This window comes from Myiozetetes cayanensis, unplaced genomic scaffold, assembly GCF_022539395.1.
Source record: "Myiozetetes cayanensis isolate MyiCay16 unplaced genomic scaffold, myiCay2020 scf3, whole genome shotgun sequence".
Lineage (NCBI taxonomy): Eukaryota > Metazoa > Chordata > Aves > Passeriformes > Tyrannidae > Myiozetetes > Myiozetetes cayanensis.
Window position 1 is genome coordinate 19,650,375 of NW_026087521.1, and position 13,504 is coordinate 19,663,878.

The following is a 13,504-nucleotide window of genomic DNA, read 5'->3' on the forward strand; positions in this document are numbered from 1 at the left end:
CACTCCCGGGCAGGTGGGGCTCGTTAGCCCTTAAAGCAATCCATCTACGTCCTGAGGACCTCGCTGCCACCGTCCAAGCTGGCTTGGCCCCGGCAGATGAACCTTAGGATTAAAGGGTGGGCTCAGTTCCGCGCACACTGTGTCTCACCTAAAAAATCCAATGCGCAGGCTGGAAGGTGGAAAGACCTTCCCCGGATCTTTGCTCGCGAAGACTGGCCATTATTATATAGTTGAACCATGTGGAGACATACAGAAATGTAAACACTTCATTGGAGTTGAAGCAGTGACCTATTTTGCTCTTAGCATTTGCTAGATTTCATTTCTCAAGTACCTATATGGGCGTTGAAATTGGATAGGGAGAGGGACTCCAGGCATTAGGGTTTTTTTCCCTTTACCTGGAGAGGACAGTGCCCTCCCCCTCCCCCCCACCACGAGGTCTCCATGGCCCCCGCAGAGACCACAGGACAGCAGCAGCGAGGAGAGAGGCAGAGAGAGTTTATTTTTCTGGGTAGCGACATAAATAGCTCTTGGGGGATTATAAAGTGACCATTAGGAGTCCAGGAGGTCTTACAAACCAACCAATGATAAGAAAGGGTTAACAACCAATAGGGAAACTTTCAGGTATCTCTCAGGACATTCCAAAGGCAGAGATAAGACTAAGAATCCTGGGAAGACGAAGGTGAGTTTAGCAAAAGTTACAAAAGCCATTTTGGAAACATGTTCACTTAACATTAAAATCCTGTCTTCTCTCATACACTAAAAGCCTACTGCAACACCTATACAAACTATACTTTTTGCCCATTGTTAAAATTGAACAACATAATGTTGACTTGAGAAAATAACAGGAGTTCCACTAGTGCATAATTAAAACAAACAAAAAAAAAAAACAAAAACAAAAACCCAACCCACACAAAACAGGGACATTTACAAACAAAAAAAAATTATGTAAATAATAAACAATAAACATCAGCCCTAAAAATGAAGCATTGTTTTCTCTATAAAGAGAGATTTCCAACACATTTCTAGGGTTCAGCTGTACAGATGAATATCCAAACAACTGAGAAGGCTGTTCACATTGTACTCTTTATCTGGAACATGATTTTCATAGCTAAACAGCCACCTAATATCTGAAGAAAGGGACACTGTCAATCCCCTTTTCCCCAAGGTTACACCATTCCTCCCATGAAGCTATCAGTCATCTTTTTCACTTAAGATTTCTTGCCCTGCTTGTATTTGTTGGCATTTGCCCATTTTCTGCAGCTTTGCTAGTCAGGTTCCTAAAAGATGCCACATCCTGGAGCTCCTTTGTGGTTCTTGGTTCTTTTCTGATACCCTTCCTCCCTAGTTTGCTATGTAAGAAGGGCATGTCGTTGTGCTGTGAGGTAGAGAAACATGTAAAAGTCAAGTTCACAGGTTTTAAGGACATGGGAAGAAGCAGAAGTGAAACTCTGAAAGCTCAGGACCCTCTCAAGTGCAGGGCTTGTTTTTCCTCAAACTCCAAATACAAACCCAGAACTGTTGTAAAAAGAACAAAATCCTGTAGATTTATACTGCTGTCTGATCTGAACAAACCCAGGGCTACATAGCAAGTCTTGGGAGTCCTCTATACAACTCTCAGGTTGTACAGATCTGGCTTCCAAAATGTAGGTGGGGGTACACTTCAGAGACAAATCCTTCGAGAAAGGAAAAATGTCAGAGTCTGAGGGCTGTTTTGTAGAAACCCTTCTATAAAACAATAAGTCTGTTCCACTCACCCTGAAGTTCACTGCAAAAGTCCAAAAGAAACTTCTGAAGGGCGAGGAGCCCTTCCCTTCTCTTGCCACCCCTCTTCAGATACGATCCTACAGCTTTTGCCATCTACTGGAATGGCAGGGACCTGCGTTTAAGGTCTTTGCAGCCCTGCAAAGATACAACCGGCGACGCACTGGCTAAGAGGACAGGCACATCCTGAAGGAGGGAGTAACAGAACTGCAGCTCCACCTTTAGATCGAGAGCAGCATTGAATACACCACAGCGGGAAAACCACCCATGGCAGCTTGAATCCCCTCACAGCAAAGGTGGAAAATCTTGGCGGCAATGGAGTGCATGACGCTGGACAGTCCCTCAAGCAGCTCCCAGTGTCAGTTTCTGGCATGGCTACCTGGATGCCCCTGGACCAGACCTGCCCCTCGTGTACTCCAGCAGTTTTGCAGTAACATCATTTTCCAGTCTCAGAGGAATACTCATATGGTGTAATATTGAGAGACACCTCTCTTGTTCTCCCAAACCCTCTCCTCTTTCCTGGCCCACATTTCAGTGTCTTGGGTATTTATATCACCCAGAAAACCAGTCAGCTTTGCCCCAGGTGTCTCTGCGGCCCCAGAGAGTGATGTCTGTCCATGCTGCCACCACTCTCTGCAGAAACAGTCCAGAGGCTCCAGTGGAGCAGTGGGACATGGCCAGGCCAGGAGGTGCCTTCCTAGCACCTTCCCTTCTGAAGGGCTGTGGAGATGGCCATAGATTGACACACACCTGACATGGGCTCCAGAGGAGAAATGGAGCCTGGAGGAGGATGCTCAGATGGAAGTGGTGTATAGGAAGGGAGGATTTTCCCAGTGGGCTGCACTCAGTTCTGGGGGAAAGAAGGGAGCTGGAAGGGACAAGGGGCAGGAGCGGGGTGATCTCAGCGAGGGGTGGTGGTGCCCAGCAGGCCAGCAGAGACGCGGGTAGCCAGCAAGCAGGCCAGCACAATGCCGATGAGCTGCAGCAGTGCCAGCCCCAGGGCAGCGGTGGCAACATAGGACATGTTGCTGCCGACGAAGGCCGACACCTTGGCGAAGCAGCCGTCGCGGTGCAGCCTGCGAGGGTCGGGAGGGCTGCGTTGGCAACCCCGGCGGGCCCGGCAGCAGCTGAGCGGCACCGACCCGTTCTGCTCCAGCCCCCAGGGCGAGGCGAGCCAGTCGCGGTAGCTGAGCACCCCGCAGCAGGACAAGGCACGCTGCAGCGCGTCCAGGCTGTCCGCCACCCTCTCGTCCTCCCCATATGCCAGCAGCGCCTGGCGCAGCCCGTCCTGGAAGCCCTGCGCCAGGGTCTGGCGGTACAGCAGCGCGGAGAGCCCGGCCGCCAGCCCGGCCACCAGCACGGCCGTCAGGAACGCGCTGTAGGCGCGCAGGAGCCCCCGGTGCTCCGTGGCGGCGCCGAAGCATCCCAGGAAGCCCCAGATGATGACGGCAGCGCCGGTGGCTAAGAGGATGGCGGGGGCGCTGGGATAGTCGCTGGCCGACAGTGCTAGGTAGCTGCCCAGAGACACCTTGGCCCAGAGGCCGATGACGAGCATGGTCAGCCCCGCTGCCCAGAAGACGAAGCTGAAGGCCATAAGGGACAGCTTGAGCAGGGTCATGGTGCCCTCAGGCCCTGGTGCCGGCGGGCGGGCAGTGGCGGTCACACTGCGGGGGTCCCGCGGCCGTCGGTGCCGTCGGTGCTGCCGGTGCCGTCGGTGCCGCCGGGCAGCGCGGAGCAGCGGGAGCCTCGGCGATGTTCGAGGTGCTGGCGGGTCCCGGCAGTTCCCCGGGCAGCTGTGGGTGCAGGCCCGGCGCAGCTCCCCCGCGGCAGCCGGTGCGAGTCGCGCCTCTCCTCCGCCCTGTCCCCTTTTTGAGGGCTCGGGCGGGGGCGCGGCCGCGGCACTTGGCCGTCCGCGGGGCTCGGCGGAGCGGGACGAGCCGGTTCCAGCGGGCAGCCTGCAGGGCCAGGGTCCGCTCCCGTCTCCTCGTGACAGACCGGGGTCCCCGGGGGCTCCTCCTCTCTCCCAGCCTCTTTTAGACTAGCAGTCTCCTCAGGTTAGTGCGTACCCAGCAAAAAGCGGTACCCGCAGGGGGGGGAGCCTGTACAGGTACTCCTTAGGGCTCTTTCCCGAGGTTTGGGGTGAAATAAATGGGTGCGTGTAGGTTGACCGGCAGCTCCCTCTGTCCGCAGCACTGCAGACCCTCAGCTGAAAAGATTCTGCTAGTGGAAAGCTCGAGATTAACCTTTAATTGAATATGCTGCAGTCCTGGGCAAGGGACTAAGCTTTTTCTTGTAAGCATTAGGAGTAACACCTAAACAACACACAAATAACCGACAGGAAGCATAAGAAATCTATAAACAACAGGTTTGGGGTTTATTTCTTATACTGCATTAAGCCGTCCTAATAGGACAGTTGGTAGAAATAATCAGAGACCTGAATATTAATTAACTACACAGTCAGTCAGTCAGTTTAGATTTTCCCAGATGGAAACTATTTTCCGAGGACCTGACCCTGATAAATATTCATTTGATTTAGCCCCTGATAACACTGAGCAGCTGAGAAGCCACTAAAGCACTGCCAGGCACTGTTATATAACAAATGGCCCAGGAAAGTTGGGGAAGGAGATTCCACCATCGATGCGGTTTCATTGCAAAACATATGCTACTCCTACAAGCCAGATTTAAAAAAAAAAAAAAAAAAAAGAGACCAAAAATGAGTCAGAGTCTTAGGGAGAGGTAGAGTAGCATCCCCAGTGGTAATTCACTGCTTAGTGAGCCTTTGGCCATACTAAGAGACTAGTTTCTCTTAAGCCTTTCTTGACAACACCACAAGAGTTATGCAGCACTCTTCAGTTCAGGGTTTTGTGCCATCTTCCTTACTACGAGTCTTTGCACTGAATACAGAAAGTACTCAAAGCATTGCAATACATAGAGTTGACTTTTGTATGTCTTCAGGTGCTCAAGGAATGAATTTTGTCACATGCTAATATACTATCAGACTTCTATAATGTTTATATAGATAAAATGTTTATTATTTCACTTTCATTAATTGGTGAAAGATCTTTAATCTCTGCAGTTTACTGGATCACTGTGCAATTCAAACTGTCAGTCTTTTCTATTCTTTTTCTTTTCCCTGTAATTCCTTATCCTGGGACAATACTACACTTGTTTGAATTTCCACTGATACAACTTTGAGTGGGATTGAGAGGTTTAATTTGTATATGCAACCGTCACACCAAAACAATCAGGTCAGAGTACCCTGTGGTTCACATTTCTGTCAAACTCCTTTGGGACTGAATTCTGAGGTTTAATTGTGTTTCAGTGGTAGCATTTGGTTGGTTTCTTTCTGTTACAGAATTAGGGAAGGAAAGGAGTAGCTTTATGTATGCCATTTAAATACACCTGTTTAACATACAACCAGAAACTCATAGTTGCCAAAGCATTAATATAAAATAATCATAATTGGAACATTGCCTGTTCTTTATTAGAGGCCTTCATAATTTAATTAGCAGGAGGATGTTATCATTCCTGTGTTTTGCAGCTTCTCTTTTGCCATTTTACAACTTTAAGCTCTTCATCAGTTTCTTGACAGGTGAAGTCTGAGCTAGTTCCTCGGATTCTCAGATCTTCTCTGAAGATTCCCAGATCATCATGTCAAGATGCTTTAGGAATGATTGATTCCCATGCTCTAGAAGTGCTCCCCAGTACATTGCATTATATTACTCATTTTAGCGCTATGAGTAATATGAGTAATATCGACAGTGAAGAATAAAAGCTCACAGCAAAGACAAACCAGAGGTCTTCAGGTGTGGAATTTCATAACCAAAGGCTAAAAGGTGATGATTTTCACAGTTTCATACCTATGTGAACATTCCATTTTGGGAGCTCTGAAGGTGACATTCCTGAAGCTGTATTTCTTCTGAAGCAGTGAGTCTCTGCTGGCCAGCCATCTGTCAGCCATGCAGAGAAAGGTCCTTGCTGTCCTTGAAATAGGTTGCCATCTTCCAACCACCTGTTTTCTCTCTTAGGATTTTACACGTTTTTATAGCAGTGTTTTTTCCTTTTGAATCCTTGAACCGCTAACTAGCCATATCTCAAAACTACCAGCTGCTGTTTTGGCTTTCTTATCTCACGTCTCTGTGTACTTTCTCATGATAGAGCAATTTTTTCAGAAGTTTCTCAGAGCTGGTGCTGTCAGAACGAGGTCTTGGATCACAGACAGCTGAAATCTATAGGAGGGCTAACCTACCTATGTTGGGCAGTGCTAAGAGGGGCTACAGATCCTTTTCACAGTACAGACTTGTGAATGCTCTCTTTGGACACTGTCTCAGTTTCAACAGGTTTCAACACCAATAAAGAACAACACTAACTAGTATTTCCTGTTACCCTTACAATTCCCTGCAGTGAAAGCAGACAGGCAAAATACTTTAGAACAGGCTTGTACAGGTATATTGGGATGCATTACACCAGGTAGAAGTAGTCAAAATATAGGGCATGTGGGCAGATCTGCTGTCATCCAGGTTGCTCTATCATGTGTCAGAGATAAAGAATGGTGTTAAATGTACAGAAACCTAAAAAACATCTCCAAAAACATGTTTTATGATCTATCAATGCTATTGTGAAGTATTTGACGCATACTAACAATTGGTTTCACTGGCATTTAAGTGCTGAACTTCTTCCAAAAATCATGTTAAGCATTCAGTGTTGAAAGATGCCAGATGATAATAACATTTGTGCTTTTCTTTTAATGAGAGTGAAATAGGTATACAGGGCCAAATTTTGCCCATCCTCATAATCCATGCCCCTGGAATTGTTTGGGTAAATAAAAGATAGGATTGGGCTCCTTGAGTGTACGTGAAGCCATAAATAGTGAAACAGCTTCAGTGTCTGAAAAATAATCTTACTGGAATAGCTTGATTTTTCAGACATTGGCAGAATCATAAAATATGTTTACATCTTCATAAGAAAACTCTTAAAGAATCTCATGAAATTATACAAGTGAATAAATGTTCATGATACTGTTTGTGATATGTGGACTGACAATTTGATGAAAGAGAAAAGATATTCCATTACAAGTCGTTTTGGAAAGCCAAGTGTAATGGAAATACCAAAAGAAGCAAGGATTCAGACATGCCTAACCCACTAGAGAGAGCAGAAATACTGATTATCAAAGAGGCGTTATAAACACGGGCAGCAAATACAGTGAGATTGACCTTGGAAAATGCAAATTAATATATCTTAAAGAAAATTGGTGCTTAGTGACAGGAAGAACCCTCCTGCCAAACTGTGCATGTGAAGGGCATGTGGGAGATAGGAGATACCTAATTAGGCAGAGCTTTGCAAAGCTATTTGGCAAGGAAAAGCAGTCTTCTTGAAGCATGAATTTTCCTCTTTCCTTACTGTTTTGGTTTGGTCACGCCTTAAGTGTTACTTCTCTTCTGTGGCAGAAGCATGATGATTTCAATGCAGTTTTTCATCTCCACTTTCTGTGGGTTTTTTTACCAGAGCTTACACTTGAAATTCTGAAGTGACTTATGTCCAATCACTGTGTAGCGGAGAAAAACAACTCAGGGATTCTTCATGGCTTCTCAAGGAAACCAAGTCTTGTTGTGGTCCCCAGATCATGAGTATTTAAGGTATCTCTGGCTAGAAGAACAAGTGGCAGCACTGTCGCAGAGAATAAAATCAGATAGTTAGGAGCTTTACCACAAAAATATGGGTAGCAAGAGTAGCTTTAAAAAGTACTGCATTAGTGTTCCCAAGTGTGCTTTCCTTAGGCACCTAAATGAGATTTTCATGTCATGACTCACAGAGAGGTACTATAGCTGCTAAAGTACCTGCATTTATTCACCCTGGGGAAAACTAGAAGTCCTGTGATGCCACCATAGTGTTCTGCTGGTGCTATACCAATGTACCTTTGATGTTGTATCTATTTATTATTGGTATTTTCTTGTCTGGGGATATGCTTAAGAGCTCCTCCCACAGACAAGATGCCTCCTGGGCGGGATCCTTGTAAATACAAACCAAAAAATATTTCCTATGGTGAAGTCTGATTCTGTGATGCTTTATCATGTTAAGTGAACTCTTACACCTTAAGTTCAATTCCATTAAGTTCAGTAGAACTGTTAATTGGAAAAGGAGTTATTCGGTGTAAGGGAACTTTTCAAAATCCAACTGAAATTATTTTTATGTAAAACTGAAAGTTATCTTTATTTTAAATTGAATCAAATTAATCAGAAGTCAGAGTTTTACACTCTTCCAATGCTGTGCACCATGGATGTGGTGCAAGTTCAGGTTAGATGGGAAAAGACGAACTTGGAGGAAGAGAGAATTTCCCCTTATCTTTCCATTAATTCTGGGAAGGGAATGTGTTAATGTTTCACAACAGTACTCAGTTTCAGCTGCAGGTCCCTACAGGGAAAATTAATACATTATGAAACACCACTTGACCCCATCACAAACCCTTGATCCAAGAGGAAATATTGGATAAACTGTTTCTGCTCTGTCAGTGAGACTGAGGGATGCAGCCTGGGCAGAGCTGAGAGGTATTCAGTCAGGATTGCCACCAGTTTGCATAGCTGAGCAGGAGATGTGTCCACCTGTAGTAAATATGATCCTAAGGAAGATCTCAACCTGCTGATCCTTGGAATGTACTTCACCAACAGTACTAGCACGAGTGCAGTCTTTTTTCACACCAAGTTTATTTTAGGAACTCAAGTATACAATCTCTGTTATATATCAGCTACTTTACTATTAATAGCAATGATCATATCTCCTTTGGATTAATGATTTACTTCTAATGAGTTTTTTAACCTTAAAATAGAGCAAAAAATTTAATTTTAGTTGTACCTTCACCATAATTACAAGAAAATATGATCTATGCCTTGAGCAAGTCTCTCAAGGAAAATTTAGTGCACTTTCCAGTTACCCCACAGGAAATTATTATGTGCTGGACATCAGATATGTTTCAACATTACTATATCCAAATAGTACACAGGCTAGGTTTGTGGCAAAGTATTAAAATACCATGTCAAAGGAATAAAAAAGAAGTAGATCTTTAAACTTTTCATTTCAGGGAGCAATGGGAAGACAAGATTAAACACTGCCAAATTTTACACTTGATCTTAAAGAGATTTTTACTTATTTCTATTAATTCTCAGTTTCCACTTGCTGTATTAGGAGCTGAGGGGATCAAGTATTTCATGGGATCTATTAACGTTTATATTGACAGCAGTTAAGTGTCAAGTCATCATTCATATAATACTTATGTACACTTATCAATACAGATTTCCATATATGAGTGAGATTTCCAAGATTTGCTGTAGCAAAAATCTCTTCTACTTCTCACTTGGTTGGTATCATTTTGTTTCACCTCTGCTGGGTTTGAAAGCTCAAAGACCTTGCTTCTTTGAACCCTTTTTCTTTTCCTATCTTACCTTAAACAAATGCCATGATACCAATTGTGGAGTAGCCAATCCAAAACAGAATAAATTAGGGTAAATTAAGGAGTCATGTCACATAGCACAACCACTTCTCTGCCTAGTTTTATCACAACAGTGGAGGCTTTCAGTTCACAAATGCTGTTGCAGCATAGTGGTGTAAGGGAGAAAACTGTTCGTCTCTGGATGCATACACTAGACCACAATACATCATGTAATTTTATTTCTACATGTAATCAATGGACAGTAGAATTTTAGAATTTTTTAGTAATATTCTTAGTGTAGCTTTATAGAATGAACATCTGTCATGGCCAATTATATTCAAATTATAGCACCCACAGCCTGATGTGTAGAGGCGATTAATATGTTGCCTGTAATGTGTTTGTATCAACACATATCTACCAGTAGTCCCTTGGTTTCTACTGGTGCTTGGCACTATGTTGATAGGCAAAAGGAATATTTGGTGACAAGCAATCTCTATGCATTCTGGGTCTCTGAACGAGGAATTGGGAAATCCCATGGATAATTGCCATGGCTGAAACATCTAGCAGAAAAGTGAGGTCCAGTGAAAAGGTAGGTATTCCACCTGATTCTCACTTGCACAGCTATCTTCTTCATCTCTGCTGTGTTTCTGTGTTTTGGCAGATATTGCCATCGCAGGTAGAGGACAAGGTGACCACACACACTCTGTGAGACCGGTTAAAGAGCACCATGAGGCACAGAATATTATCCTGGGGTCACTGTAACCTGTGTCCTTGCTGAGGTGAAAGGTTAGAGCATTCCTGGAACACAACAACAGTAGGGCAACAGAGGATTTTCCAAGCCTTGGGGTCCAGATCCATGGACTTTCACAGCTTCCTTGAATTGCTCACATGAAGTGTGCTGTCCTCAAGCAAGCATTGCTCTTACCTGCTGTAAAGGTCAGGAGAAGCTTATTCAAAGGAAACAGTGCATGTGCAAACAACACACCACAGTGGCATTGTTGCTTTAATCAGGGCAACCATTTGTCAGCCTGCCTGTCTTCTCTGATACTCAGATATGAAGAACCTTGTTTAGCTCTCCTGGGATGGTAAAATCTTAAACATTCTTACTACAATTTTCTTTGAAAAATGAGTATTGCACTATTCATTCTATAGCTTGCCTGTATGCAGTAAAGTATTAATCAACATGATAGAGATTATGAGAACTACAGGCAATTTTCCTGGAGTTTCCTATAGGAAGGAATGCTGAAAACTTTCCTTTTTTTTTTTTTTTTTTTTTTTTTTGGTGACACAATTTTCACAAACTTTTAAATTTACTGGTGTTCATGGGTTCATGAGGAAAAACTCCTGCTTAACTAACCTAATTGCTGTTTTATGACAAGATCACTCATCTAACTAACTGAGGGAAGGCAGTAGATGTGGGGTTTTTTTGATTTTGGCACAGCTTTTGATACTGTATCTCACAGTATCCTTCAGGACAAAATGCCTAGCACACAGCTAGATGAGTCCATAATACATTGGGTGAACAACTGATTGATGAGTCAGGCTCAAAGAGTTATAGTAAATGGGGTTACATCAGGCTGGCACCCAAGCATCTGGTGCGCCCCAAGGCTCAATTTTAGGGCCAGTTCTCTTTAATGTTTTTATAAATGATCTACATGCAGGAATAGAATCTACATTAAGTATGATGATGATACTAAACTAGGAGAAGCTGTGGACTCCCTTGAGGACAGAGAGGCCTTACAGAGAGATCAAGATAGACTAGAGAGCTTGACAATCATTATCCATGTGAAATTTAACAAGAGCAAGTGCAGGATTCTCCACGTATGGGATAATCGTGGTTATACGTAACACTGTGGGACAAGAGGCTAGAGAGCACTTCCTTAGAAAGAGATCTGGGGGTTTAGGTTGATGACAAGTTGAAATATGAGTCAGCAGTGAGCCCTGGCAGCCAGGAAGGCCAACCGTCTCCTGGGGTGGATCAGGCAAAGCATCGCCAGCTGGTTGAGGGAGGTGATTGTCCTGCCCTGCCCTGCCCTGGTGTGGCCTCACCTCAAGTGCCATGTCCAGTTTTGGATGTCTCAGTATAAGAACTACATCAAACCATTATAGTGTGTCCAGTGGAGAGTGACCCATATATGAAAGGCCTAAAGGGCATGACTTATGAGGAGCATCTGAGGTCACTTGGCTTCTTCATCTTGGAGAAGAGAAGGCTGAGGCGTGACCTCATCCCAGCTGACACCTTCCTCAAGGGGGGCAGCGCAGGGGGAGGTGCTGATCTCTCTCTGGGGAGCAGCGATAGGACATGAGGGACCTATTGCACCAAGGGAAGTGCAGATTGGACATTAGGAAAACACTCTTCACTGGGAGGGTGGTTGGTCTGTCACTGGAACCAGCTTTCCAGGGAAGTGGTCATGGCATCAAGACTGTCAGAGTTCAAGAAGCATCTGGATGATGCTTTCAGCAATATGGTTTATTTTTAGGTAGTCCTGTGAGGAGCAGGGAGTATGATCCTTATGGATCCCTTCCAACTCAAGATACTCAATGATTCTATTACTCATAGCTACCTAAGCTGAAATTTGCAGGGCAGCTATTTATCGGAGTCTGAAATAGAATTTTTTAACTTCCAGCAACAATGGTTCTTCAAAAACTGTTTTGAAAAAGGTTAAGGTAAAAGATACTATTTTTCTCCTTTAAAACTCGTATTTTAACCACCTTCTTACAGCACTTCCAGACTTTGGACTACAGACTTGAAAACTGGTAAAAGACTAGAAAGCTGCTGGAGTGCTTTTCTGTAATTTGTCAGGGATAAGAAAATTCTAATATCCAACACTGGAGAAAAAGAGAGTTCTTATTTTACATAACTACTGAATTGGCACTGATTCTTAATGACATCTAATTCTTCCTTTACTCTTGAGGAGCAACAAGGACTATTGTAGCCAACTCAGGGGTGTCTAATTCTTCCCTAAATTAAAAAATACAGTAAACCATCCTTACAGAATCTTGTAGATTCAAAAGATGCCTCTTTATCTTTGAGCTAAAGGAGGATTTCTGCTACACAACAATAACTTTATTCTTCCTAAGCAAGTAGAAACATCAGAATGCACCTCTAGGCATATAAGGCTTGATTCTTCCCTGCATAGAAAGATTACTCATTAAAAACAAGCCCAAATTTGAGTACAGCAGTATTGGGCTGATGCAAAACCAGAGTAAACACAGGAAACAAGACCCGTAAACTTTGATAGGAGCTTTATTTTACCTTCCATCATCCTTCAAAATATCTAGATGCTATTGTTACCTGCCACATCTCTGATTTGCCCCCTTTCCCTCTTCTCCATCAGCTTTGTAGACAACTATTCTCATTAAAAGAAAAAGACAATTGGGGAACACATGCCCTTTATCTTCCAAGTTCTTTAGGGCACTAAACTCTGATTGAAGGGTGGTAACTATTTAAACCACTCTACCGGGACTACAAGCCCCACAGTAGATGAATAAAAGCTGTTAGTTTTTATCATGTGATAAGTTTCACCTCTTTTTTTTTAATTTAAGAGTCTTTTTCAAACTTGTTGTCCGTGTTTAACCAGTAAGTTCTCTATCTTTTCAGAAAACATTTGGCTTTAGATGAAATTGTTGTGTCCAGATCACGTTTAAAACCGCCTGTTCCACACCTTCAGCTTAAGCTCAAAAAAGCAAATAAGCAGCATTTATTTGTCTTGAGGATGTCTCCTTCCTTCTTTTCACTCTTATTCTTAGGTGAATGCCCCAGGATTTTCTGAAGAAAATTTGAACGCATTTTATTTCTTAGAGATTGTACCTCATCGTTTCAAGGTCTGTTAGAGGACAGAGGCACGAGAACTGACATTTTGACTCAAATCCATGGGAGGTAATTGAATATTCTGATATGCAACAGGTATAACTTTGGATTTTAAATTCTGATCCTGCATTGTACTATTCCCTACTACTGAAACATGTACACAACACAAGGTAACATTAAGGTGGCCTAATGATTTTACTAGCAATTTAATTTTTTTTCAGGAGAAAGGCATTATGAAGGGATCTTTGGGAAGTTAAGCACTTTTCCATACAATCTATGAAGGCAAAAGCAGCTGGGATTTGTGAATCAGAGTGTTTCTAGATATCAGTAAGAAACTAATTGTAATCATGTGACAGGCTTGATTTTTTTTAAAATCAAATTACATAACTGAAGGAATACAACACTAGCAGTATTGAGGCTCTCCAGCCTTAGCTGACTCCCTGCAAGCTCCTGGAGCCAGGTCCTGTAGCCACAGAAGTGTGAAAGAACTTTACCAGGGACTTCAGTTG

The 13,504-nt window shown here is 43.5% G+C and overlaps 1 protein-coding gene across 1 annotated transcript; it reads right to left on the minus strand.

Moving 5' to 3' along the window:
* Positions 1 to 2,662: 2,662 nt before the first annotated feature.
* Positions 2,663 to 3,379, minus strand: LOC126644946 (tetraspanin-7-like). Its single transcript, XM_050324819.1, has one exon. The coding sequence runs from the start codon at positions 3,377 to 3,379 to the stop codon at positions 2,663 to 2,665; it is 717 nt and encodes a 238-aa protein (XP_050180776.1).
* Between the last annotated feature and the right edge of the window lie 10,125 nt (positions 3,380 to 13,504).